Genomic DNA, 27,501 nt, shown 5'->3' on the forward strand with positions numbered 1-27,501 from the left:
TATGAGTATAAGCTGGGCCAGAGAAAATGGTATGGAGCCTGGGCCCAGGGCCAGGGCCACCCTGGCCTTCCTTAGCCCTGGACCGCATAGTCAGGTAGGCTTGCCTGAAGTCCCGTGTGCCCTCTCCCTAAAGCTCAAGAGAAGATGCTGGATTCCTCTGGGCCCCAACAACAAATAGGGAATAGACACGGGGGGAAAAAAATCAGTCCTGTGTCTTTATTAAAGGGAGTTAGAAAGAGACTATACCTGGCAACCAAAGGGTGAAATACTAGGCAGAAAGGTGGGTTGGGCTCAGGCCCTGGGGAATCAGGGCAAACTGACGGCCTGGGAGGGGCCAAGGAGACCAGTTCCCGGCAGCAGCTGAAGAGATACCCAAGGGTGAGCTTTCAGGCACTGGGGCAATCAGCTGGTTCTGCCGGGGATGCAGGGTAAGTTGGGCTGGCCTGGAATTTCCCTGAGGCCACACTGCCTTGTCTACCTAGATCATCCACTGGTCCTGATCCTGTTCGTTGCCTTCCATGTCCACCTGGAGAGAAGGCTGGGTGTAGGTGGGAAAGGGCCTCAGCCACCCAGCCAGCCCCAGCCCCAGATTCTGCCCGTCTAGAACCAGAGTCTGTACCCCTTTGTGACCAGTTAGGTCAGGAGCAGGCGCCCTCCCCCACACCCCTGCCTACCTCATTGACCTCTCCATCATCAGGTGACTCATTGTAGTCATTCATCTCATCCATGTCCTGCATGTCTTCATCATCCTCTGAGTCCTCTTCACTATCTTCGTCATCATCTTCATCCTCCTCTTCCTCATCATCATAGTGCTGGTGAGGCAGGGGAGAGCCTATAGGCTCTATAGGGCTGCCTGGACCAGTTCAAGGGCTGGTCCACTTGAAGCCAGTCTCTGGGAACAATGAGTGACCCTCCATTCCCCAACCTTGCCCCACCTCTTTGAGTCTAGCAGGCTGATGCATGTTCTGCAGGACCTTAGTGCTGGATCCAATGGCCACCCACTCTCCACCCAGAGCTGAGGACCACAACTGCTTTGAGGTCAGAGGCAGGACCTTCACAAGTAGAGCAGAGCCTTAGTCCACCTGGACCCCACACAAGCGCTACCTGCTGGAACCACTCACCTCTGAGGCCGGCTTGCCAATAGGTACCAGGTTGTTATCTTTCTCTGCGATGCTCTGGAGCTGTGGCCAAAATGGGAGGAGAGCAGGGTCAGGGCCCGAGCAGGACAGGTCAGGGAAATGGGACTGGCCCACACAGCCCCTAAGATGACCCCTCAAGTGTGGAGAAGTTTCCAGTTTCCAGAAAAAGTCAATCCCTTTGTCTCTTGTCATCTGCCACTTAACTTATAAACTTGATCCAAGTTATAAGATCCACATAAACTCTCTGGGCCATGGTTTCCTCATAAAATTATGGTGATGGTGAAGTGAGAGAGAGTCAGTCTAGAATATCGCATCTACCAGGTCCTCAATAAAGTCAAAATTATTTCCTATGCTTTAGGGAAAACAGCCTGGGCTCCAGTGTGGCCCAGAAGTCCCATGGGCCCACAGTAAATCAGGGTCATACAAAGATGTGAACCTAGGCCTCCTGCCTCCCAGCTTGATTGTTCCCAACTCAGGGCAAAAAGCTCCTCCCTGACTGAGGCTCCAGCACTGGGCTAGGTCCTTACTCACCCAGGCCTGATGCTGTTGTTCTTGCTGCTGCAGCTCTGTCTCCTCCACACAGGGTCGATCCAGATTAAACCACAGTGTCTCAGTCACACGGGGGAAGAGTGAGGGAAACAAGGTAGACATGGCTCCTAGACTGAGGTAAAGGGCCAGGTGAATCCAGCTGTCAGATGTCTTTGGTTTGGGGTTTTATTTGGTTACCATTTGATTTGGGGATGGGGTGGAGCAGAAGGTAGCAGGGAAATAGCTCTTTTCTGTGGGAATCAGACAGACCTGGGTTTGAGTCCTGGCTCCACCACTTACTAGCTGTTTGACCTTGGCCAAGTCACTTAACCTCTTTGAGCCTCAGTTTGCTTATCTGTAAAATGGGGAATAATAACAATTATACTACAACCTCATAGTTATTCTGATAATTAATTTACTTTATGGAGAAGTAAAGTGGTTTAAGCTGTTCAAAGCGGGGGGGGGGGGGGGGAGAAGAGAATGGAAGCCAAATGTGGAGTTATGAATCCGGAATGCAGCCTGGCATTACAAAATTAGACAAAATTAGAGGTAACAGGGCTCCACTGACACTATCTTTACCTCCTCCAAACAGTAAGACCTCCTTTTTGCCCCTCTATGATGATCTGTACCATACTTACCCAGTATCAGAAATTTAGGACACTAACCACCTCTCTTATGAACCACAGCTAAACTGGGATGGGGGTGGGTACCATGTGCTGATAGTTCAGAAAGACATTCTAAAAGCATGAGTAAATGAATAAATGAGTAAATGGAGGGCTGAATGAACTAACATATGACGGAATAGGTAAATTCGGCACAGATTAAGCAGCTGAGGGGGCTGACCAGAAAGGTCCCAGAAAATCTGAACTAAAACCTTTCACCTCACAGGAAAATTGAGGCCCTGCGACAGGTAACGATTGGCTCTAGGTCACAAGTGAGCTGGGGCATCGAATTCCCACGGGGAAGAAATCGGGGCCAGGCACTAGAGGAGATAAGCAGGAGAAAAGGACCTACATCTAGTTCTGCTTTTGCCCTAAACTCATTTGACCGATCCTGGGCCAGCCGCTGCCCTTCCGTGAACCTGGGCTTCCAGGTCCACGTCACCAGCACAACAGTCAGTACCCACCCTCGGGCCCCATAAGTAGGAGAGGCCAGAAACTGAGGCTCCGAAAGCCCACCCCTCGCCACAAAGTTACCGCCCATTCTTTGCTTATTATGATAATGACCGCGGGGTGGACCAACACGAAGAATGCAGGGGCGGGTTTCGAACAGGCATTTGCCCTTATAGGGTTGCTAATCGCAAAAGGATTGGGGCCTGAATAGGGCCAATTAACTGGAAGAAATGCTGGGTGACAGAAAGTGACACCAATGAGTGACGGATCTTGGACGACGGGGTGGGGCTTAGCCTCGAGGAAGTGGCCAATGAGCTGGAGCTCTTTAATGTTAAAAGGAGTCTGAACCTGGAGCTCCTGAGGAGCCGGGTCAGGGCCACGGGGTTTCTCTGGGGGAGGGAGAAGAGAGGGGGCAAGGGGACAGCTGCCGTAGCCTAGCTTCTGTACTTACCGCGCCGGGAGGCGGCAGCCGGCGGCGACCCGGAAGCACTTCTCTCGGCCTGAGCGGAAGAGCCCGCCAGAACACACGAAGCACCAACGCATGCGCCTTTGCTCTCCTTTTGTTTCCCGCTCCCGCCCACCACACCGGATGTGACGTTACACACCTTAGTCACATCCTTGAGGTTGGATATTTGCCTGCTCTATTGGCCCCTCCTTGAGCCTCCGCCCTTCGGCCGCCCCAGCCTGGCCCCTCCCCAACGGCGCCATTTAACCCCGCCCCTTCGTCCCTAGCCAGGATCTGCTTGCCAACCTCTGCCGAAAAATAGCTGGCAGCAACCTGCTTTTAGTACTAGGACTGTTTGTCCTGCCGCGTCCCAGGAAGATTCGTCTGCTTCTACCCCAAAATCGCTGGGCGATATTACGCCCCTTCTATCTGTTCTTTCTCACATTCAGTTTCTTGTTTGGGCGCATACATTCATGTATGACTTCAACAGAAATCACTGAGTCCCTACTATATTCCAGGCTCTGCCAGAAGCTGGGAATAAATCTAGAACACGGTCCCTGCCCCGATAGACCTCACAGTCCAGTGGAGAAGCCGGACTTTGCAGACCCACAGTGGACTCACTGGTTTCTTAAGCTTGCCTGTCCGGTTCTGCATTGGAGTTCATGTATGGGTTTGAGTGACTGACTAGTCAGCCTCAGGGCACTGCTTTTGGGGAAGTCATGCCCTCTCCAGGCCTGGGCTAAATATCTTAGTGGTCAACTTCGTCATCTCTCCCAGTCCTTTGCTGATGCTTCTGTTACAGTAACCTCTGACTCAGCCTCCCCTTCAGAGATCATGCCTTCTTGTCCACCGGCAGTCCTTCGAACCCAACCCCCACTAAGCTCCATCACTCACCAGCCTCGTCTAGGGCTAGCAATCATCCACTCCTGACCACACCAGATATGTGAACTTTAACAAGTCTTTTTTCTCCCAACCTGGATACCATTTCCTCTTCAACCAGCTTCATAAACTGCGCAGCCTTCCTATCCTGGACTGATGTGAGGATTTGATGAGATTACATGTTTAAGAGGTAGTGTGCTGTGTATATTAACATGATTATGTTTCCAACCAGCTCTAGTTGTTATAAAGTTCTTCATTAAAGGGTAAAATTTGCCTCTTGGAAATGTCCACCTTTTTCATTCATTCATTCAACAAATGCCTACTGAGTGCCCTACTATATGCCTGTTACTAGTCTAAGTACTGGGTATACAATAGTGAGCAAAACAGACCCCCCAAAAATCTCCATGCAGCTTCCATTCTAATGGGAGAGATAAATAATAAAGAAGATAGAAAAACAAAACATATAGTTTTAAGACTGCAGTAAATACCTACCAGAAAAAATAAATCAGAGAAGTGGGGAGGGGAGAGGTTTTATTTAGGTAGGGGGCCAAGGAAGACCTTATTAGGAAGGTGACTTGAGTAAAGGTCTGAAGAAAAAGATGGGGGGGGCACTGTTCTGATATTTACGGAAGAGCATTTCAGAGAGGGAGCAAGTGCAAATGGTCTAGAATGGCTGGAGCATAGTGTACTATGGTGAGAGCAGGAGATGAGGAGAGAGGTACCAGGAGCCAGAGAATACAGCCTTGCAAGTTACAGTAACGACTTTAGCTTTTACTCCATGTTGAGAATCCTGTGACGGGTTTGGAGCCGAGGATCCACACAATCTGATTTACATTTTAACAGAGTTACTCCGGCTGTTCTATGAAGAATAGATTCAGGAGGGAGAGTGGCAGAAGCAGGGAGATCAACTGGGAGCCTATTAGAATAATCCAGAGGTGGGGGATGAGAAGTGGTTGAATTTTGAATATATTTAGAAGGTAGGGACAAGAGAGCTTGCTGACAGATTGGATGAGGAGTATCTGAGGAAGAAAGGAGACAATTTTTGGACTAAACAACTGGAAGACCAGTGTTGCCATTTCCTGAAATGGAAAAGACAAGGGAGATGTTGTCTTGTGGGGGGAACTATCTGGAGCTCATTTTTGGATGTGTGGAGTTTGAAATGCTTGTTGGAGTACAGATGGTGAGAGGGCAGGAGGAAGAGGGGGCAGGAGGTCTGAGGTCAGGGGAGAGATCTAGACTAGAGATACCAATTTGGGAGTTATCAGCACACAGATGGCATTTAAAGCCCTGAGACTAGATGAGATCATCAAAGGAGTGAGTGTAGATGGAAAATAGTTTCCTTCAACATTCAGCATTTAAGGAAACTAGGAGAAGCAGCAAACCAGACTGAGGAGGGCCAAAAATATAAGTAGAAAAGCAGGCAAGCTGGGTGATATCCTGCAAGCCAAGTAAAGAAGGGGTATCAGGAGGAAAGCAGCTCTACTACAGCCTCGTTCTGTACAAATTATTTCTTTTCTTTTTTTTTTTTTTAAAGATTTTATTTATTTATTTGACAGAGAGAGAGACAGCCAGCGAGAGAGGGAACACAAGCAGGGGGAGTGGGAGAGGAAGAAGCAGGCTCACAGCAGAGGAGCCTGATGTGGGGCTTGATCCCATAACGCCAGGATCACGCCCTGAGCCGAAGGCAGACGCTTAACCGCTGTGCCACCCAGGCGCCCCTGTACAAATTGCTTCTATTGTTTCTATTGGTTTCCCCAGCCGACCAAGATTTCTTGAGGGCACAGAACTGAGTGGTTTCTATGTCCCCAGGACTCAGCCTGATGACTCCCTTCTCCTGGATCCCTTATCTGTTCTTCCTGTGGCCTATGTGCCCATGAGTCTCTCCTCCCTTTCCTTATAGACTCCCGACCTCCAACATCCTTTGCCTCCCATGCTTCCTGACAGCTCTGGCCTAATGGAAATTCCCCGGTAACCTAGGGTTTCTTACCAAAGTCTTCAGCCAGGTTCAACAAGCCATGGTGACTGGTTAGCTGGGGGGAGGGGAAAAGGGAATGGGAGAAGTGGAAATTTTGCGTGATTCCCTATTTTGGGCTTGGGCAACTCAATCAATGATGGTGACATTTGCTTTACATTCATTATCCATCATTTAACCTTGCTGAGTGTTTAACTTACTTTTATTTCAAGGATAATAAAACTAAGTTGGAGAGGTTAAGAAATTTGCTTCATGGGGCGCCTGGGTGGCTCAGCCATTAAGCATCTGCCTTAGGCTCAGGTCATGATCCCAAGGTCCTGGGATCAAGCCCCGCATCAGGCTCCCTGCTTGGCAGGAAGCCTGCTTCTCCCTCTCCCACTCCCCTTGCTTGTGTTCCCTCTCTCGCTGTCTCTCTCTGTCAAATAAATAAATAAAATCTTAAAAAAACAAAAAAGAAGTTTGCTTCATATTCTTTCATTTGTTCCACCATTGGTCAACATTTATTGAGTGCCAAGCAAATGCCAGACACCATGCTAGACCCTAGGGACAGAAGCAGAAATAATCCCTGTCCTAGAGAAAAATATAGTCCAGTGAGGACTAAAACAATTATAGACAATCAGAGGAGAGGGTAGTAAATGTTAAAATCAATGTATGTGGAGAGTATTATGAGAGCACAGAGGAAGGAAAAATGAATCAGTCCTGGAGAAACTGAGTTTAGACTTTTGTTCCAGGAAAGGAAACATATGAGAGGGCCTTGAGGGATGAGTAGGACTTTACCTGGTAGACAAGTGGGAGAAGGCAATGTTCAAAAGGCATTACTACCTTCAAGGACATGGAGTTGAAAGGTAATGATGTGTATGGAGAACAGTGAAAATCCTTTCTGGAAGAACTAGGTATCTGGGGATAGAGAAAGAGAGACAGAAAGAATGTTAGGAGGATTCGGATGGGAAGGGCTTTGGTGGCCCTGAGATGGAGTGGTCAGGGTGGGAGTCAGGCATCCCGGGCCTTACCTTGGCCTTACTGCTGACTTGCTGGGACCCAGGCAGATTCCACTCATCTCCCAGCTTCTGTTTTCTCTAACATAATATCCCAAACATGTCTCCAGCTCTAATGTGAGTCCCTGGAAGATACTCCTCAGACCTGGCCCTTCTGTCCTGAGACACGACTTGCTCCTTCATTGTGTATTTCACAAGCCAGCCCTGGGCCGAAGTCATGAGGTATGACAGGGATTTCTCAACAGTCAGAAATAAGTCCAGAGCCCATAGGCTGGAGAGGGCTATCCATGGCTCTGTGCAGAGAATTCTCCAAGCTCCGGGAAGGGCGAGAGCTGAGTGATGTGAATACAATACCTCCTTGCTGCTTGTTCCTGAAATGCACTGAGCGCATTCCTGCTCCAGAGCTTTCCTGCTTAGGCTTACGGTTCCCTCTGCTTGGAACACACCCCTCTGGCCATGTAAACTGAACATTGTTTCTTTTCTTTTTTGTAAAATTGGTGCCTGACTTAAGCTTTGATTACTGAAGCAGCCAATCCATCACTGTCTCTAATAAACTAAAAGCCAGGCCACCTCCCCTCCACTGAGGCTCCTCTGTTTTGGGGATCTTGGCTGATTTTGATAACTGATCATTTGGGGCACTTGTCTGTTCTCGTCCCCCACTTTATTATTTTTTTTAAGATTTTATTTATTTATTTGAGAGAGAGAGAGAGCAACAGCAAGAGCACAAGCAGGGGGAGCAGCAGAGGGAGAGGGAGAAGCAGGCTCCACGCTGAGCAGGGAGCCTGACTGGAGCTCCACCCCAGGACTCTGGGACCATGACCTGAGCCAAAGCCAGACGCTTAGCCGACTGAGCCACCCAGGCACCCCTCTTCCCTCACTTTAAATTCTCATTCTTTTTTTTTTTTAAGATTTTATTTATTTATTTATTTAAGACGAACTGAGAGAGAGAGAGAGAAGGAGCAGAGCGAGAGGGACAAGCAGACTCCACACCAAGCATGAGCCTAACACAGGACCGTGAGATCATGACCAGAGCTGAAATGAAGAGTCCAATGCTCAACCAACTGATCCACCCGGGTGCCCCTAAATTCTCACTCTTATGTTTTAAATTCACTAATAAAGACTGAGCCCTCAAAACCCTGGGGCCCCACCATGGACCCCAATAAAAGCAGAACCCCAGGCCCACATGCTCTATCTACCGGTGCCCTCCCTGGGTGGCCCCAGGCCTGCTGTGTCTCATCCAGGTTCTGTAGTCATAAATCTCTCCTTCAAAGTCTCCTGATGTTCACCGCTGAAGGGCATCTTAAAGTAAGAACCACAAGAGCCGGTCCAACCTCCCCATTGCTTATGCATAGGCTGAGGCCCGCACAGAACAGTGGGTGTGGCTGGCAGACCGCATGCTGCCCGTGCAGTTTCCTGCCAGGAATGCCCTTTGTCACCCATAACTTGCTGACTAGCCACCTCCCTCACATGGGTAACCCTGTCTGAGAAAGAAGGACCACTTGTGGGGTCTCTCATATGGCTCTGTGCTTTTGCATATCGCTCTGTGGTGTGCGGTCTGTGGTGTCCAACCCAAAAGGCCACAGCTGCCATAATAATCCAACAGTCTCCCCAGAGCACCGTGATGAAGCCCATATGGTCTAATGAGATGATTAGACTACTAATTATAAAGGCCTTAATTGACCATTAAAGGGTGAAAGGATCCTCCACATCTCATGGCCTAGGAGAGCTGAAGAAGGGGGACTGGATCACAACGGTGCTGTCACTGTCCAAGGAGAGGCTCTGGGCTAAAGGCACAAGGAAAAGAGGAAAACGGGAGACCTCCACCTGCGACCACTGAGTCAGCGGGTCCTGCCGGGACTATATGTCCTTATCCCAAAGAGTGAAACAGCTTTGCAACCGGAAATCAATGGCACCACCCGAGGGAGAATACAACAGAGGCCCCGAGTCTCTGTGATACCACTTCTGATACCCTCTGCTGTGGCTCTTCACCCCCTGAATCGATGGGATATTACCAATCCCTGGTGCGATGTCACTAAAAAAATTAATGGACAAATATACACGTCCTGAATATCGGTGCCAGGGCCTGCTAAGAACCCTGAGGAGGTACCCCAGCTCCTTGATAAATGCAAAACCCCAGGGACACTTCCTGGGTGTTAGTCAATGCCATGCATAGCAACGTGCCAAGACTCTGGTATTACGCTCAGAGGCCCAGGGGCTTTTCCCGAAGACCCTCTGTATATCATGCTAGTGGAGGCAGACCCCAATCCAGAAGGGTCTCTTGGGACACCCTGGAAAGGAAAACAGCCCCTAGCAAGAGGGTGTACAGCGATGTCATCTAACATTTTGGGTAACAACATATAAGATGAAGGTAACGAGATCCAAAAGTAGAAACTGAGATCAAAAACTAAAACTTAACTGAAATCCAAACCTTCCTTAGAAGTTTTATGCAGCAGGAAGGACAGAGGGGAACCAACAGGCTATTGAGAGTTTGCAGTGGGCTCTGAATTGTTACTCACGGGTGCCAAAATGCATCAACCGGCCAGTATCTCTCAAGACTGTAAAATCTGTAACGTTCTTAAAGACCCATCCAGGCTATGTGCATGTTTCCACCAAGATCGCACAGATCCTGAACTCCTCGGCTTTCCCCTGAATGGGGCAGAACCAGAAGCACGCTTCCAGAGTAGCCCTGCCACCAAGGGGAAAGCTGATCGGGTTATTGAGGCCTCCAGTGAGGAGGAAGGGGCAAGTGGGAAGGCAAAGGCCCCTAGAGCCCCCAATATTCATACCACTAAATATTCATTTATTGCCTGGCTCCATGCCCATGCTTCCATGGCAGCGATCACTGCCAAGGCTCACAGTGAACGGAAAACACTAAGAGGAGGCCCCTCTCCTCCTGCACAAAATCAGCATGATCCAACGGGTTTATCATTTTCATGACCCTAATGACCCAGATGACTCCCTCTTCATTTCCATTGCCGAAGAGGCCCCATTTGACCTTGAGTCCAGAGAATTATTTTTTACAGGCTGCTCTAATTACAGGTCGATGCTACTGTATTTTATGGGGGCTATCAAACCATCCAAAAGGCACTAAAACTCCAGGGAGAAAACTTAATTCTTTCTCTGTCCCTTGAAGATGCAAATCTTACCACGTCTTTGAAATGTAAACACCCAAGGAAGTAATTTAAGATTACTTGTCAAGGACAAATACAAATCTTAAAAAGTCTTCACAAACATTAGTAAAAAGCTTTAGCCATTGGAACAGGCAACGTTAACTTGTTCCATCTGCTGATTTGGATTCAATTGTTATTTACAAACTAGTTTTATATTAATGTACCTGATTCGTGGCTAATATTTTTGAACAGAAGCTATAGGGTCTCTGTGTATCTCCGCATGTTTATAAATGTCTATGGATGTATGATATGTACATGTGGTCTTTTTTTCCTCTCTCTCTACCAAGATGGTATTGCCAAAACTAGTCGGTAAAAGAGCTCTGTTTAATTGGCTTAAAAATGAGCATTTTTTGAAGTAAGTATTCCTAAAACTCAGAAATGTAGACACTAACCCAAATATTTCTCAAGTTCATATTATCTGGGATAATCTCTGGTAAATAAAAGCTAGTTTAACTTTGGTTTAATTCAAATCGGTGTGTCTTCAGAGTTATCAGCATTAAATTTAATGCAGACATACAACTTTTATTCTACCTGCGTTTACTGGTCAAATGCATGTTGTCTCTAACGTACATTTTGTCAGGAAGAAAAGGAGCTTGGGATGATGGCTGACTTTCTGTAGTGTCTAACGAAGTTTTTTTGGGTAATCTAAACATAGTTGTTAGGAGCAAGTGATTTAGATAGAGGTAAGTGGGAGAAGAGATTTTAGGTGAACTTTTCAGCAATAATTACGTCTTATAGCATATTTACTTAAAAATAGTTTCACAGGGTGCCTGGCTGGCTCAGTCAGTGGAACATGGGACTCTTGATCTTGAGATGTGGGTTCGAGCCCCACACTGGGTGTAGAGATTACTTTAAAAAAAGTAAAATCTTAAAAAAAAAAGTTTCACAGATCTTTGGTAACTTTCACCATTAGAATTTTCCTAAGTTAGGGGCGCCTGGGTGGCACAGCGGTTGAGCGTCTGCCTTCGGCTCAGGGTGTGATCCCTGCGTTATGGGATCGAGCCCCACGTCAGGCTCCTCTGCTGTGAGCCTGCTTCTTCCTCTCCCACTCCCCCTGTTTGTGTTCCCTCTCTCGCTGGCTGTCTCTATCTCTGTCGAATAAATAAATAAAATCTTTAAAAAAAAAAAAGAATTTTCCTAAGTTAAAAAAAAAATTCTTTTGCTAAGTTATGTTAAATGATGGAAATTCATTGAAGGTCTAGATTATTTCCATCCAAATAAGATGAACTACTGAAACATTAATTGTTGAACAAGTCTAAACTTACCTACTTTTGACCTCTCATTACAGGGCACTAAAAATATTTGGGTCTATTAGTAAACAAGTCCTGTGCCACATTGAAAAATTGTGCTATGGGGTTATGTATGTGACTAGGAACTATTAAATTCATTCATAAATTTGCCAATCTAAAGTGCGCTGGTGTAACAGTTCATAACTGCTTGCCTTTTAGTTTTCACTAGAAATTAAGGTTTCTTAGGGTTAAGGTTCTAATTAATACATGTAATTAAAGCTACTAGAACTAATAAAGGAAACGGCTCTCTATGCAAGGAAAGTAGGATATGTTTTTGGCTAAGAGAAGGTATGAGGTATGAAGATGCACTTTTGTTAAGGAAAAAGAAAGTAAATTTTTCCTGACATTAAAAAAAAAAAAACCTGATCATTTCATAATGGGAAAGAGGAAAATAAAAGACAAAAATCAAACTTCCCCAAATCAAATTCTAAATGAAAATTTTTTTTTTTTTTAGAAGGACTTTGGGATTTTCTAAAGGGCACCTGGAACATCTCAGATTTGTTCTCTCTCTGTATAAAGAAAGACATTTAGCGAATTGGGCTTATTTGATGTGTTAAAACAGGGAAGCATTGCCAAGTAAAAAATAATACTAAACCTTCTTTATGGATATCCTTGTATGGGTATATGTTAGTAATATAAGGGTTGCAGAAATTATATGAAATTCCTAAAAGTCTAATATGTAGCATTATCAGTCATCATTCCAGTTACCATCTTAAAATGTTGGGGATCACAGAAATAACCGAATTTCCTTGCCGATTTCATTAAACGGAACTCTCATCAGACTTTTAACCATGGGCATTTTCCTGTCTTTTTTCATTTACCGTCACTAACTGTTTTACTGGTTCTTTTGCAAAAGTAATTCCTCTTAAAGGAGATTCATGGAAAAGACTCTGACAAGTACAGGTGTCTGATAACTTTCAGATCATACCACCGAACTGGGTAAGAATTTACAGAACTCTTATGAAAAGCTGGATTCATAAAAGTGCTAACAAAAGATAAGATCAAGAATTAATTACATAGGACTGAAAGATGACGATGATTGTAATTTTTTTTTGTTTGAAACATTGCTGGATCTTTAATCTTTTGTTTTCCAGATTTAAAGAATTTCTCTTAAACCAGCTATGACAACAATTTGGTAAAGTACATCTTTGTGAACAAAGATGAAAGTGTTTACTTCTTCTTCCTGTCTGATCTCTCCAGAATTTGGAAACTCTCAGCGAGGATTCTTATTTTCACGGCAATATAGTTATTTGCATAAGTTCAGTAAGGATCTGTTTTCCTTGTACCAGGACACAGTTGGAAAAATGGGTTATCTTACCAAGGCTTTGATGGGAATGTCATACTTTAGAGAGATATGCATAGGCTCAAACATGATACCAGATTTAAGGAACTATACTTGACTTTATGGAGCCAAGAAAGCCCCTTGGAAAAATCAGCCTAGCACCTAGCTTACAGGGTTTTAGCAGCCCTATGAGGTGCATAAGGAAGGTCATGTCTCGGCAGTCCCAGGAGCCTCAGAATATTTTGGGGAACCTCAAGAAGAGAGGAATTCACTCAAATCTATAGGTATTGCAGAAATCTGATGGCAGATCCTTGGCTTGGCTTCTTAACCTCCAGAGGCTTCTGAAAGTTGTCTGAGATTCCTTATGAAAAGTTCCAGCAAAGCAGACACAAAAGAACCTATATGGTCAATCACTGTTCTTGCTGCATTTACATAAATCATCAGACCAAGTTTAAGGAGACTAGATTTATTTGGCAAACAAACCAGTCTCTTTGATTATTTCTGATAGCAACAGGGGTGACCGTAGAGAGAAAAAAGTATGTTTCAATGGAAAGCTATAGTGCACCCTTGTAAATATCAGATTCCAGACCTGTTGTCTTTGAGGTTTTGTTTTCTACCTGTAAACTGCTGTAAACTGGACTGGACACTAATTCTTATTTCCTCCACTATCTGGCTACAACTCTCCAATCTAACGTTTCCAATTTTTCTCCCACCCTTCTGATTCCAAATCACTGAGAACTAAAACTGCCTTTTTCCTAAAACCATGCAAGCTAAAGTGGGACAACTTGATATAAACTTCAGAGAATCACCACAGCAGCTAATGAATGGGCAATCTCTATGCCTGTTGCTGTGTGGGTCACTCAGAAAGATCAATATTCAAACTGCAAACCAGGAAAATCTATCAGACTGCCCCTGTCTGCCCTCACTCCATCTGAAGATGCTTCAAGCCCAACATGGAGAAATCCCAACTGGCTGCCTTCAGAACACAGAAACTGCAATTATAATCTGCTCCAATCATTAACCTTGGTTTTTTTTTTCCCTTTGTTGCCATAGAAATGCCTTTGATTAAATACCCAATGCAAATACTTACACCACATGGGCCTAACTTGGAGAGCCAACCTTCATCACCACCTCCTGAAAGAAGACAATCCCCTAACTAAACTGACCTACTCTCGGGATAAGGGACTAGTTTGATGAGGTATGGAGCAATTGCCCAACTCAGGACAGGTTCAAACCTACTTACGCCAGATGGCCCAAGACATTAAAATATTCCACAACATTACCCGAATCTTTGAACAGGTTGCTAAGCCCCTGAGATCACTAACCTGTTTTCAGGGCTGGACCTTTCAAGTTTGGGACAATGGCTGCGGACTGGATTTCAGACTATTGCCTGTATAATTATTATAGCATTTGCTACTATAATCCTATTTAGACATGCAGATTTTGGGTTACAAAGTACCCTACCCCTGACTTTTAGCATATTGGCTACCCTGCCGGTTAATCTCCTCACCATTGGCTCTGATACCTCAGCATCACAGGGTAGATTATAGTGTAAACCTTGAGAGTCAGGCTTTCTTTTTTGCATCCCAAATGCCTCACGTAAGCTTTGATTACTGAGACATCCTCTTCAAGGACAGCCATTTCCAATAAACACATTGCCAGCCACATGGGCTAGATAAAGAGCCCGGCCACCTCCGCCCCCAACTGAGACTCTTTTGTTTTAGAGATCTTGGCTGATTTCCACTGACCATTTGGGTCACTTGTTTTTTTGTTTTTTGTTTTTCTCTTCTCACACTTTAAATTCCCACTCTGTTGTTGTCGTTGCTGTTGTCGTTGTCGTTTTATTTTTAGTAGGCTCCATACCCAACATGGGGCTTGCACTCACAAGCCTGAGATTAAGAGTCACATGCCCTACTGACTGACCCCGCCAGCCACCCCCTGCGCTTAGGTTTTAAATTCACCAATAAAGAATAAGCCTGTGCTCGCGCTCTCTCTGTCTCAAATAAATAAATAAAATATTTTAAAACAAACAAACAAATAAATAAAAGGGGCCCCTGCGTGGCTCAGTTGGTTAAGCATCTGACTTCACCAGCGGTCATGATCTCAGGGTTCTGGGATTGAGCCCTGCATTGGGCTCCCTGCTCAGCGGGGAGTCTTCTTGTCCCTCTCCCTCTGCTGCTCCCCCTCCTCCCCCGCTTGCGCTCTCTCAAGCTCTCAAATAAATGAAAATTTTAAATAAATAAATAAATAGTGAGCCTGTGAAACCGTAGGCCCCCAACTTTGACCCCAATAAAAGCAGACCCCAGGCCTGTGTGCTCTCTCTGCCAGTGCCCTTGCTGTGTAATTTCCAGGTCTGTAAGTAACAAATCTTTATTTTTTTCAAAGCTCCCTGAAGGTGATTGCTGAAAGGCGTCTTACATTCATAACAAGAACCACAAGGGCCAGGGCCAGTCCAACCACAACATTGCTTATTGATAGGCTGAGACTGGTACAAACCCCCCCCCCATACTCATAGGGATCGTTTGCTTACTTCACTGTGGCCTCTGCCCAAATATCACCTTGTAGATCTTTCCTATATAAAATAGCCCCTCCTCAGGGTGCCTGGGTGGCTCAGTTGGTTAAAGCTTCTGCCTTCAGCTCAGGTCGTGATCCTCGGGTCCTGGGATCCAGCCCTGTGTGGGGCTCCCTGCTTGGCGGGGAGTCTGCATCTGCTTGTCCCTTACCCTGTGTGTGTGTGTGTGTGTGTGTGTGTGTCTCTCTCTCTCTGCCCCTCCCCCCCACTTGTGCTCATGCTCTCTCTCTCTCCAGCAAATAAATAAAATCTTAAAAAAAAAAAAAGCCCCTCCTCTATCCTTCTCTATTCCCTTACTCTGCTTTATTTCTCCAGAGCACCGTCACCATGCATCTCTCCGTCTGTTTTCTCCCACCTCCCCGCCCTCCCTGGAATTCAGTTCCACGAGAGCAGAGACTCGGTCTTGCTCACTGTTGTTGCCCTAGCACCTAGAACAGCCTAGCACATAGTAGGCACACAGTGGATCTTGAAATGATGTATTGACCGAATCCCTACTGCCACCCTGCTGGTCCAAGGCGCCCTCATCCCAGGCCCTGACTCCTGAATTCTACCAGATCCAACTGCCCTGCCCACGCCCGATCCCTTCCACACACTCCAGCCAGGAGATCTTTCAAAACCGGCAACTGAATCAGGTCCCTCCCCAAATTAAGACTCTTCAATGATGGAATAATTTGATCATCCCTTGCGGTGATGAGGAATTCTGTGGAAATAGTTTGTAAATTTTGTAGAATTAAGGGTTATGTGGCTGTATTAAGCTAAGAAGCCAGATTGTTTCTCAGAGCCTGAAAAAGGCCCTACTGACTCTTGTGCTATCAGCCGTGAGCTGCTGCCACACATGTCCGGCTCTGCGGTTTACTGTTGCAGGCAAGACCGGACATTAAAATCAGTGGATGCCCGTGTGATAAGGATTGCGCATCGTGTCAGAGTATCTTCCCACAAAATACTGATTGCTCACAAAGGGAGAACTAATAACTATACGGCGAGAAGCCACCTTAACTGAATGATGGCTAGCAGTAAGACATCGTGCACGCCACATACCCCTTGATATGATACACCCTGAAAGGGCCATCACTTCTCCAAATTTCTGGCCGAAATGTACTTTGTGTTATGTAAGATGTCAACATTTGGGGAGCATGGATGCAAAGAATATGGGAACTCTCTTCACTATTTTCGCAATTTTTCTTTAAGTCGAAGATTATGCCAAAATGCAAAGTTAAAAAATCAAACAGACGTAGTGGCTTAATAGCTCTCTTATTGTATTTCAAGATTGTATGAGTTAGGAATTTGGGCAAGACTCTGCTGGATGATCCTTCTGCTCCATGTGGCAGTGACTAGGGTCCCCTAATAATGTTCAGCCCATGTCGGGGATGCTCTTGAACATCCAAGACGGTTTTACTCACGGGTGTGGCCCTTCGGCAGGGCTTGCTGGAAGGCTGGCCTCGGCCAGGCCCTCTCATCTCCATGTCGCCCATGGGCTTCTCGATGCCTCTCCAGCAGGGCAGTCAGTCCTCTCACATGGTGGCTCCCAGGTCTAAGAGGCAATATTCCAAGAAATAGGAAGTCAGAGCTGCTAGTCCCTGTCTTGGTCAGTTTGGGCCACTGTAACAGAATACCATATAGACAGGGCGTTTAAACAACAAAAGCTTATTGCTCACAGTTCTGAAGACTGAAAGCCCAAGATCAAGGTCCCGGCATGGTGAATTCTGGGGACACCCCCCTTCCAAGTTGCAGACTGCTCATTCCTTGATGTGTCCTGACATGGTGGAGAGCAGAGAGGGGAAGCAAGCTCTCTCATGACCCTTATAAGGGCACTAACCCCATCTAACCCTAATCACTTCTCAAAGGGCCCACCTCCTAGTATCATCACAGGGTGGGGGGCGGGTTAGGGTTCAACATATGGATGTTGGAGAGACGCAAACATTCAGTCCATAATCGTCCCTTAAGGCCTGGAGCTAGAAATGGGCAAAGCACCAGTTTTACCATATTCTATTGGTCAGAGCAGTCACAGAGCCTGTCCACGTTCAAGGGAGGTGACACAGACCTCGCTTCTCAAGGGTCAAAGAATGTGTTCCCTTCTTTAACCCCCACATGGGAAAGGGCTTTTCTCCCCTCCATTACCCAGGATGGGATTAATCGTAACCCTCGGTTCTGGGCATGCTCTCAGCATTGCTCCACGCATGACTGCCTTTATACATTTATTTGTGTCTTTGCTTAGCTTTATATCAAAAAAGCAATGGAAATCTTCTGTTTTTCCTTTTTGCATCATTTATGATTTGTATACCTGCTTCATGACAACGCTAGGTAGAACTTCTGATGAAAAATCTAAGCTTATCTCTGGTTGGAATGGGGTAGCATGATACTCTCATTTCTAAAATATTATATTTCCTTTATTTGGCAAAACATAGCAGAACTGGAAAAAAGAATTGTACAGTCTGAAAGGTTTCTGGGGATAGAAGCTCTGAAGCCTGGTCTCAAAAGTAAACATAGGATGTGGGTTCTTGGCTAAATTTCCTAGAGGTAAGGCAAGAAAATGAGACCTGGACGCCTGGGTGGCTCAGTTGGTTAAGTGTCTGCCTTCTGCTCAGGTCATGATCCCAGGGTCCTGGAATCGAGCCCGGTGTCGGGCTCCCGGGTCAGCATTACAATGAAAAACGCATGGGCTTTGCAGTTAAATCAACTTGGGTTGAATCTTGACTCCTCTACTTTTTAGCTGTTTGGGAATTCACCTAACTCCCAAGGCCTTAGTTTCCTCATCGGCATGTTGGGAATAATAATGTCAACGTTGCAATGAATCATGAGAGCTACAAGATTCAACAATGTAAGTAACACATCCATTATTCTAATTGGTGTAGTGCGGTTCTCAATATATGACTAGCGTGATTACATAATTAATGTTTACTAGGCTACAAAATACTTTAATTGACACATTCAAACTACTCCTAAAGAAGGAAAACAGATGCATGTCCCAATTCACGGAATGAAGATATTAAGACCAGCAGCACAGTGAAGACCACAGGCTGGTTCAATAGGAGGAGGGCAGAGTGCCGCTGCCTGGGTGTGGTCCGGTACTCGGAGGTGATGCCCCCCCCCTCCCCACACACAGGTAGATGGGGACAGTGAGCACCTCACAACCAGCCTCTGACCTTGTCACCTTAGTGTACCTGAGGCAGGACCGTGTGCTGAGAACAGACTGAAAGCACAAACCTTGCCCCCAGGAGAGGCGTTCTACTAGTTGAGTAAGTGATCACAGGATTTGGAGGTTTTCCCAAAATCATAATGGGAAGACATCAATATACATTATTAAAAAAAACAAGAGCAACACCATCTGTCTTCTTAGACTAACAGCAACTTTACTGTCTGCAATAATGTTTGAGCAATAGACTAAGGATCAAGCACTTTTAACTTGGAAAAATGAACTTTTCTTCCTTAACTTTTATTTTTTTTTTAAGATTTTATGTTTAAGTAATCTCTACATCCAACGTCGGGGCTTGAGTTTACAGCCCCCCCCCCCCAAATCAAGAGTCACGTGCTTCTCCCACTGCGCCTGCCAAGAAAGTTAACCCTTTCTTAACTTTTTAAATAATGGTTAATAAAAGGGTTTTTGCTCTAGAGAGCATTTTAATTAATTTCAGACCACACAAGGCATAAAGAAGTGACTGGAAGGTTAGGCCATCAGATGTGGGTAACTTGGCTTCAGGAGGTTTTTGTTTGTTTTGTCAGAAACATAAATGTATAGTGAAACTATCCCCCGGAAGGGCAAAGGGTAGACCAGCATACTATCGCTTGTGCACAAAATGGAATATACAGTTGATCATGAAGAATGCAGGGATCAGGGGTGCTGACACCCCCCCAGACTGCACAGTTGCAAATCTGCACGTTACTTTCGACTCCCCCAAAACCTAACCACTAAGAGCCTGCTGTCGACTGGAAGCCTTACCAGTAACATAAACAGATCAACACATATCTTGTATGTTTGTGTATTACATACTGTATTTTTTAAAGATTTTTGTTTATTTATTTTAGAGAGAGTTGAGAGAGGGAGAGCGAGCAGGGGTAGGGGCAGAAGGAGAGGGAGAGAAGCAGACTCTCCGCTGAGCACAGAGCCCAATGTGATGCCCGCTCGATCCCAGGATCCTGAGATCGTGACCTGAGACGGAACCAAGAATCGGACGCACAACCAACTGAGCCACCCAGGCGCCCCCATATACTGTATTCTTACAATAAAGTAAGCTAGAGAAAAGAAAATGGTATTAAGAAAATACATTTACAGTATCGTACCACATTTATCCAAAAAAATCCGTGTTTCAGTGGACCCACGCAGTTCAAACCCACGTTGCTCAAGGGTCAACTGTATACTGTACAGGGGACAAATGCACAGAATTTCTCTGGCAGTATACCCAAGGACCCAGGACCACCAGTGGCTTGGTGTTCATATTTCTGCAAACACTTCTAGCATATCCGTAACTAATAGGTAGCACTATTTTACGAACATCCTTGTTATTGAAATTTACATAATGGTATCAAATCAGATGCATCATTCTGTATCTTATTTCTCCATTCAACATTTTGTATATTTACATTCAAATACATATAAATGTCTATGTTATGTTGAAATAAGGTACACAGTCACATGGTTCAAAAAATCAAAACAGCATAGGGGCACCTGGGTGGCACAGCTGTTAAGCGTCTGCCTTCGGCTCAGGGCGTGATCCTGGCGTTATGGGATCGAGCCCCACATCAGGCTCCTCCGCTATGAGCCTGCTTCTTCCTCTCCCACTCCCCCTGCTTGTGTTCCCTCTCTCACTGGCTGTCTCTATCTCTGTCAAATAAATAAATAAAATCTTTAAAAAAAAATAAAAACAGCATAGAAAGGTTTATAGAAGAAAGTCCTGGGACACTGGGCTGGCTCAGTTGGAAGAGCACATGACTTTCGATCTTGGGGTTATAAATTCAAGCCCCAAGTTGGGTATACAGATGACTGGGAAAAAAAAAACTTTTAAAAAATTAAAAATTAAAATTAAAAAAATAGAAAAAGTCTCATCCCTAATCCTGTGTCCTCCCACCTAGCAACTACATAAAAAATTTTTTTCGTACTTTTCCAGAATTTTCTTATCTTTTAAGATTGTATTTATTTGTTTTTGAGAGAGAGAGAGAAACAGAGGGAATGTGATCACATGTACACAGCACAAATGGGGGAGCAGAGGGAGAGAGAGCGAATCTCAAGCAGACTCCCCAATGAGTGCAGAGCCCGACGAAGGGCTCAAACTCAAAACCCCGAGATCATGACCTGAGCCAAAACCAAGAATCAGATGCTTAACCAACTGAGCCACCCAGGCACCCCTCAGAATTTTCTTATGCAAAGACATACATTCTCCCTCCTCCTTGTTTACACGAAAGACTGCATTCTATTGACACATTTCTGGACCCTTCCTCTTTCACTTAACAATATACTTGGAGGTTTTTCCACATTTGTATACCAAGAGCTTTCTCATTCTTTTATACCAGGTTAAATCCCATTGGGTGAACCATGATTTATTTAACTGGTCTCTCACCGAAAGACAATTGAGTTGTTTCCTAGACAAAGCCAGCCTACTTTACCTGACCTAGAGGCTCAACAAGCTGTCCGGGTAGGTTTATAAAAAGAGTGGGGAGAAGGAGGAAGACGCTATACTACCCAGGTGGGCTGAGAGCGAGGCCAGGGAAGGCCTTGAGGGAAAGTGGGGAGGGAGGTGGGAGGAAAGGTGAAGTCTTCCCCAGTTCTCCTGGGGGTCTGGTTTTTCTGCTGAATTTTCCTCTGGTGCTCCTACCACCTAATGCTTTGGCTCAGGTCCCTCCTCTGAGTGTCTTATTGTGGGCCTTCCTGTAGCTCTAGGCCTGATTCCACCGGGGTAACTTCCCAAGACCCCTTTGTGTGTGGGGAGAGGTTGTCGAGGTGTGAGAAACTGGGGTCTGGCTCTCTGGGCCTGCACCTTCATTGGTTCTCCACATTGCACCCCCAACTCCCATGGCACCCGGTCCAGAACCATGTGCAGAACCAGCTGGTCTTCAGCTGGTTCCAGGTCAGCATCCCTGTCTGCCCCCTGGCAGTCTCTGGGGGCCTGAACTTAGGCTGCCTTGGGCTGGTGGGGGATGAGCTGAGGCTGGCAGATTCTCCTTCTTTCATTCCCCACCCTTGTCAGCAGACCACATCCTGTGGTTCCTGTTGTAGGGCTTGCAAAACTGGCAGGGTCCTCAAACTGTGGTTGAAATACTGCCGGTGAAATCTAGAAGGATAGAGTGACCCAACCTAGGTCACAGAGCAAGCTAGTGTTGGAGTGCCCTTGGGAAGGGGTGAGAGGGTCTTGCCTTCTGCTCCAGACCTCTACACTTGCCTTGTTGCTTGGCTCAGGTGCCCTCGGGGATAAGCTGGGTAGGAGGGCAGAAGATCTGGGCTCGGCAGGGAGACAAGAAACCCAGGGGAGAGTCTCATGGCTGCTGTCTCTCTCTCTCTCTCTCTCTCTCTCTCTCAGGCTGTGTTCACCTCTGACCACGGCTTTCTGGAGGGAACAGATGGATATGGCCTGGCCCATGACACAGTTGCTGTTTCTGGCTTTGGTGGCTGCTGGGTGGGTGCCCAGCCCAGGACTCCAAGGGCCAGGATGGACCTGCTCAACGTCTGCATGGATGCCAAGCACCATTAGATTAAGCCAGGCCCTGAGGACAAGCTGCATGGCCAGGTGAGGGTGGAGTGGGGTCACAGGTTGGGGAGAGAGCTGACCCTAAAAATGGAAGAAGCCAGGGAAGGGGAAGATCAGCTTTGGGGAGCAATGGAGTCAGGAGGGTGGCTGAGGTGATCCCCAGGAGGCCACCAAATCTACTCTAGTGGGGGGACCATTTCTCTGCCCCCCTCCACGGACCAAGTGCTTTCCTCACGCCTCCTCAGTGAATACGCCCCGAGGGCTGACTTGGTAAGTGGATGGTGGTCTCTACTTACACAGGTGAGGAAACAGGAAGTGACGCCCACAGAGGACATAGGTACAGTGTGCGTGTACCTGTACGTCTGTGCGTACACATACCGTGGGAACTGGGAGGCCAGACACGAGCAGGGGCTAGGACAGAGTGGAGCAGTGCCTTTTCCAGACTTAAATATGACCTGGCCCATGGAGCTCAAAGACAAGGTACAGGGGACACCGGTCCCTCAAAGTCATGATGCAGTAAACATGGAGGAACAGTGCGATCCTCCACCCCCATTAGGCCCTGCAGAGACAGTGACAAATCAGATAACGCTGGGAAGACTTCCCAGGAAAGGTGCCATCAGCCTTGGCCTTGTTGGATGAGTAAGCGTTTTCCAGGAAGACAAAGCAGGAAAGGGCAGCCTGGCAGAGAACAGCCTGTACACGGGTGGGAGGGTGACAGCACGGGCACTGGCGAGCGTAGTGTGACCAGAGCCAAGGATGCTGCTGCCCACAGAGAAGGGGAGGCGAGGGGAGCCCCCGCAGCAGCTGGGAAGCTGAGCTTGCGCTTGAACTCCAGGCTCCCACAGATGCCGGTCCTTCATTCCCCCTGGGCTCCTCCTCCGCACAAAGTCTCCTGCTGCTGGAGGGCTGGGGATGTCCCCAGGGAGAGCGGGTCTGGACTGACCCAGCGGCCAGAAGCGAGGAGCAGGAAGCCCAGAGTCCCATGATGTCTGAGTCATTTCTGACTTCTCCTTTGTAGGGTGTGTGTGTGTGCGCACACGCGCGCGAAAATATACATAATATAAAAGTTGCCATTTTAGGCATTTCTAAGTGTCCGGTTCGACGGCCATTCGTATTATTGTCACCACCACCATCCATCTCCAGAATGTTTTCTCTTCCAAAACTGAAAGACTACTTCATTTTCAGGACTTTTTAAGTTCTGGAAGGTGCTTTTTGACTCCTTGGGAGCACTTTTCTTTGCCAAGAAATGGGACGCAGACTTTTGAGGGAGCCGTTTGATTGTAATTCTGAGAGACAGGGGCTGTAAGGGGAGTACCTATCTGCGTCGAACCCCAATAAGAGGCCAGCAAGTGCTTTTCGGGATAATCACTCGCTCTTTCGGGGCAGGAAGCGCTGACCCTGGTCGGCAGGTCAGGGAGGAGGTGCACGGGGTCTTGTGAGCCACCAGCAGTTGGGGCATCTGAGGAGGGGCACGCAGGAGGACGGGCAGGCCTGGAAGTATGTTCGATGTCAGCCGTGCCGGGGGTGAGCTAGGTTGTTGGACAGGCGTAGGTTTGGTCCACCCTCCTGGATTTTCCTCAGTTTCTCCTGAGTGCCCAGACCTGCCCCATGTCCGCTGTCTCTTGGCCCTGGCTGCTAGAGTTCATCTCAGAGACTTCAAGCAACTGGCTCATAATCACTCAGGTCTGGAGTCCCAGCTTGGAATTATTTCTGCAGAGAAACCTTCACCCCTTCCACTGTCTTATCTGCCTTAAATTCACCTCTCTGGGATGGCCTCCCACATCGCATCAGGTCCACATTGGGGTTCGTGTGCAGGCCATTACGCCCTCTGTCCCCCGCCGCTTTCTGGACCCGTCCGGAGTCCCCTAGCCTGGGGGCCCAGACCCTAGGAGAGCCAGATCAGCCCCCTTCATCTCTGCCCTTACCACAGCTTGGGGCCAGGCTCTTCTCCTCCCTGCCCTGAGTTAATATCTTGATCCCACCATTTACCAGGGGTGCAGCTCACATAAGCTTTGTAACAGGTGAACGAATGAAGTTTTTACTAGAGTGTTGCGGGCATAAAGTGCAAAAGCCTCAGGGACTTTGCACTTGCTGTTTTTGGTGCCTACAATGTTCTGTGCCTTCCCCCTGCCCACGACTGAAGCCATAAACTCCGTAAAGGCAGAGATTTGATCTGTTTTGTTCACTTCTCAGCACCTAGCACGATGCAGAATTGATCATAAGTACTCAGTTAATATTGGCTGGAGGCAAAATGAGTAATATAAATAACCCGGATCACGCGAAATAACTTTGTAAACCGTTTAGAGTTGTGAAAAGAATTGCTCCCCCAGACAGTGGTTCCCAGGCCTCCCACATCGCCTGTTTTACTCTCTGTTAAAAACTGTTATAATTGCCTCTACCCCAAGGGCCAGGCATAGCAACGCCCTCCCCAGCAAGCGTTTCTCTGGATGCCCTACCTGGGGCAGGGGAGCCGGACGATGGAGGAGACAGCTGGGCAGGCACGCAGTTAGTCGGGTGTCTTCCCCACGCAGTGCACTCCCTGGAAGGAGAAGGCCTGCTGCTCAGCCAGCACCAGCCAGGAGCTGCACAAGGACATCTCCCTCCTGTACAACTTCACCTGGGACCACTGCGGCAAGATGGAGCCCGCCTGCAGGCGCCACTTCATCCAGGACAACTGTCTCTACGAGTGCTCACCCAACCTGGGGCCCTGGATCCGGGAGGTACGGGACCCGCCCTCACCCCGCCCCAGCGGCCTGCCAGGCAGCTCCGTCAAGGCTGTGGCCACCCACATCCCCACGCCCCGCTGAGAGGAGCCCTCTGTCCTCCCCTCCTACCCAGGTGAACCAGAGCTGGCGCCGGGAACGTTTCCTGCACGTGCCCCTGTGCAAAGAGGACTGTCAGCGATGGTGGGAGGACTGTCGCACCTCCTACACCTGCAAAGCCAACTGGCACAGGGGCTGGGACTGGACCTCAGGTGAGGGCCTGGTGGGGGGCGGAGGTGGGGTTTGAGGATTTGGGGGTGGCCAGAAACCAGCTTCGGGCCCAGGCGCTGAATGTCTGCGTCCACCCTCTCTCCCCCTGCAGGAATTAACAAGTGTCCAGCCAAGACCACCTGCCGCACGTTTGAGGCCTACTTTCCCACACCTGCAGCCCTGTGTGAGGGCCTCTGGAGTCACTCCTACCAGGCCAGCAACTACAGCCGAGGGAGCGGCCGCTGCATCCAGATGTGGTTCGACCCGGCCCAGGGCAACCCCAACGAGGAGGTGGCGAGGTTCTATGCCCTGGCCATGAGTGCTGGGGCGTGCCCCAAGGGGCCGAGCCTCTCCTGCTCAGCCTGGCCCTGATGCTGCTGCTCTGGCTGCTCGGCTGAGCCCCTTCCACTGCCGACACCTGCACACCTTCCTTGTCTGCACCTGGTCCCGGTGACCTGGCCTCAGCTGAGCTCAGCACTCTCGGATGAGGGGACCTCACAATGCCCTGGCCGTTGGTTCTTGATCCAGGAGGGGTCAAATGGGGTTCCTCTGACAGCCTATTTTAATAGATCCATGTGTATCTTGTGTCTTGTAAATAATTTGGGGATGAGGGGGTTGAAGGGACATGCCTCATTGCTTTCTCATTCCTATTGAGAGGCCCAAAGAGGCACTGGGACTAGCTTGATTCACCAGCAAGTAGGAGGTAGAGGCTGACCCCCCCCCTTTTTTTAAAGATTTTATTTATTTATTTGACAGAGAGAGACAGCGAGAGAGGGAGCACAAGCAAGGGGAGTGGGAGAGGGAGAGCAGTCTTCCCTGCCAAGCAGGGAGCCCAATGCAGGGCTCAATCCCAGGACCCTGGGATCATGACCTGAGCCCAAGGCAGAAGCTTAATGGCTGAGCCACCCAGGCGCCCCTAGAGGCTGACCCCTTAGTCTGAGGCTCTTCTTCACCAGGCTTCCGCCCATGCCATATTCAGCAGTCTCACACCACAAGGGGATAAGAGGATGGGTGGAGAGAAGGTGGGCAGAGACTGACAGATGAGTTCTGAGGCTCCTGGTGAGAAGGAAAGTTTCTTTCCCCTTCTTTCCTTTACTAGATGTAGGCTAGGGTGGAGATATTGGTGGTGGTAGTGGGTGAGGAAATCCAATGACAAACAACTGCATCGCTTCCCTTTTTTAAAAGGACAGTTGCTGGACAGAGGGAGAGGGAGGGAACGTCTCAAGCAGACTCCACACTGAGCTCGGAGCCCGATGTGGGGCTCGATTCCAGGACCTTGAGATAATGACCTGAGCGGAAACCAAGAGTCGGAAGCTCAACCGACGCCCCTGCAGTGAATAATCTTATGTGTGGTAGAATGTCTACGTGAATTCCAGGAAAGGGATTGCTGGGTCAAGAAGTATATGGATTTATAATTTTGATACTTACGTTTTACAGGGGTGGTATCCGTGTGCCCCCGCCACTAGCGATAGATGAGTGCCTGCTTCCCCTCGTCAACACAGATAGAGTCAACCTTGATTTCCTACTAAGCTGAGTTTTTGCTAAACTGATGGGTGGGAAAAGACCCTCTTGGTGTGGTTTTCATGCACCACGTGTCTTATCATGAGAACACAGTTTCTGAGATCTTCCTTATTGATCTACTGAGATTTGGCCCATTCTTTTCAATTGCCGGGCAATATTCCGTCTCTGTGGTATATGTCCTGTTTAACTTGGTCTCCTCCTGATGGATATTTGTGGGACAGGGGTTCTTTTAGAACGCTGACATTTTTGAAAAGCACAGGCCAGTTACGTTGTAGACTATCCCTCATTTGGGGGGTTTATCGCTTTCTTCCTCATTAGATTGAGGTTATGCATTTTTGGTGTGATTATCCCCAAGGCAATACTGTGTCCTTCTCAGGGCATCGTAACAGAAGGCGTATGGTGCTGAGTTCACCCACTCCTGAGGATGTGAACTAAATCATTTGGTTGAGATTGGGTCCATCAGGTTTCTCCATGACTTTTTTTTCCCCTTTGTAATTTATAAGTATTATACAGGCAGATACATGAGAACTGGAAATAGCCAATTCATCATCAAACTGGCACCCATGAGTTTCACTATCTGATGGACATTTTTTAAAAAAGTAAAACAAACACCAAAAATGTCTTATTATGTGACAGCCCCTCGTCAACGCTTGAATGCTTTCCCATGGTATCTGTTGGAAAAACCAAACTTCAATGGCATAGAGAGCCCTGCCCTCCACCCCGACTAAGACTGATTGAGAGCTCGTTTCCAATCATTCCGTTCCACACCCCATAGGTGAGCTCCATTCACACGTCTCACTTCATGCCTTTGTGCCAGCAATTCTCTTTCTGTGTTCCTGGAATGTTCCTTTGTCCTCTGTGGGCTGGCTCCTTGTAGCCGCTTAGATTTCAACCTACGATTCTCTGCTAACATGACTTCTGACCACCCAACCAAAAGAGGTCATCCAG

At 47.5% G+C, this 27,501-nt stretch overlaps 2 protein-coding genes and 1 long non-coding RNA gene across 11 annotated transcripts in view; 1 reads left to right on the forward strand and 2 right to left on the reverse strand.

Moving 5' to 3' along the window:
• Nucleotides 1–194: 194 nt before the first annotated feature.
• ANAPC15 (anaphase promoting complex subunit 15) lies at nt 195–3,386 on the reverse strand. 9 transcript variants are annotated; one of them, XM_040630805.1, is made up of 6 exons: nt 3,231–3,342; nt 1,968–2,022; nt 1,671–1,800; nt 1,122–1,181; nt 675–812; nt 195–538 (listed from the first exon to the last, which is right to left on the reverse strand). In XM_040630805.1, the coding sequence occupies exons 3-6, from the start codon at nt 1,788–1,790 to the stop codon at nt 479–481; spliced, it is 378 nt and encodes a 125-aa protein (XP_040486739.1). In that variant the 5' UTR covers nt 1,791–1,800; nt 1,968–2,022; nt 3,231–3,342; the 3' UTR covers nt 195–478. The 9 variants fall into 9 exon arrangements, with proteins under 9 accessions (XP_040486739.1, XP_040486738.1, XP_040486737.1 ...); XM_040630804.1 differs by having other exon boundaries at nt 1,938–2,022; nt 3,231–3,341; XM_040630803.1 differs by lacking the exon at nt 3,231–3,342 and adding an exon at nt 2,682–2,791 and having other exon boundaries at nt 1,938–2,022.
• Nucleotides 3,387–16,637: 13,251 nt separating this feature from the next.
• LOC121102872 overlaps nt 16,638–27,501 on the reverse strand; it is a 43,422-nt gene continuing 32,558 nt past the window's right edge. Inside the window, exon 3 of the long non-coding RNA XR_005834976.1 lies at nt 16,638–16,914. This is a non-coding gene — a long non-coding RNA (uncharacterized LOC121102872). The remainder of the gene's footprint in view (nt 16,915–27,501) is intronic.
• On the forward strand, nt 24,577–25,617 carry LOC103678106 (folate receptor beta-like). Its single transcript, XM_008707413.2, is given in 4 exon segments — nt 24,577–24,780; nt 24,899–25,034; nt 25,145–25,360; nt 25,363–25,617. Coding segments are annotated over 4 exon segments (504 nt in total). The 5' UTR covers nt 24,577–24,696; the 3' UTR covers nt 25,431–25,617.

Source organism: Ursus maritimus, unplaced genomic scaffold, assembly GCF_017311325.1.
Source record: "Ursus maritimus isolate PB19 unplaced genomic scaffold, ASM1731132v1 scaffold_16, whole genome shotgun sequence".
In the NCBI taxonomy this organism is placed as follows: Eukaryota; Metazoa; Chordata; class Mammalia; order Carnivora; family Ursidae; genus Ursus; species Ursus maritimus.

What these genes read in the sequence shown, in the direction of transcription:
- ANAPC15 (XM_040630802.1), bottom strand. Translation starts at nt 3,322, where the DNA reads ATGCGTTGGTGCTTCGTGTGTTCTGGCGGGCTCTTCCGCTCAGGCCGA. An exon ending in AACAACAGCATCAGGCCTGG is followed by an intron (nt 1,182 to 1,670) that starts GTGAGTAAGGAC and finishes TTTTGGCCACAG; the next exon opens with CTCCAGAGCATCGCAGAGAA. An exon ending in ATGATGGAGAGGTCAATGAG is followed by an intron (nt 539 to 674) that starts GTAGGCAGGGGT and finishes ACCTACACCCAG; the next exon opens with CCTTCTCTCCAGGTGGACAT.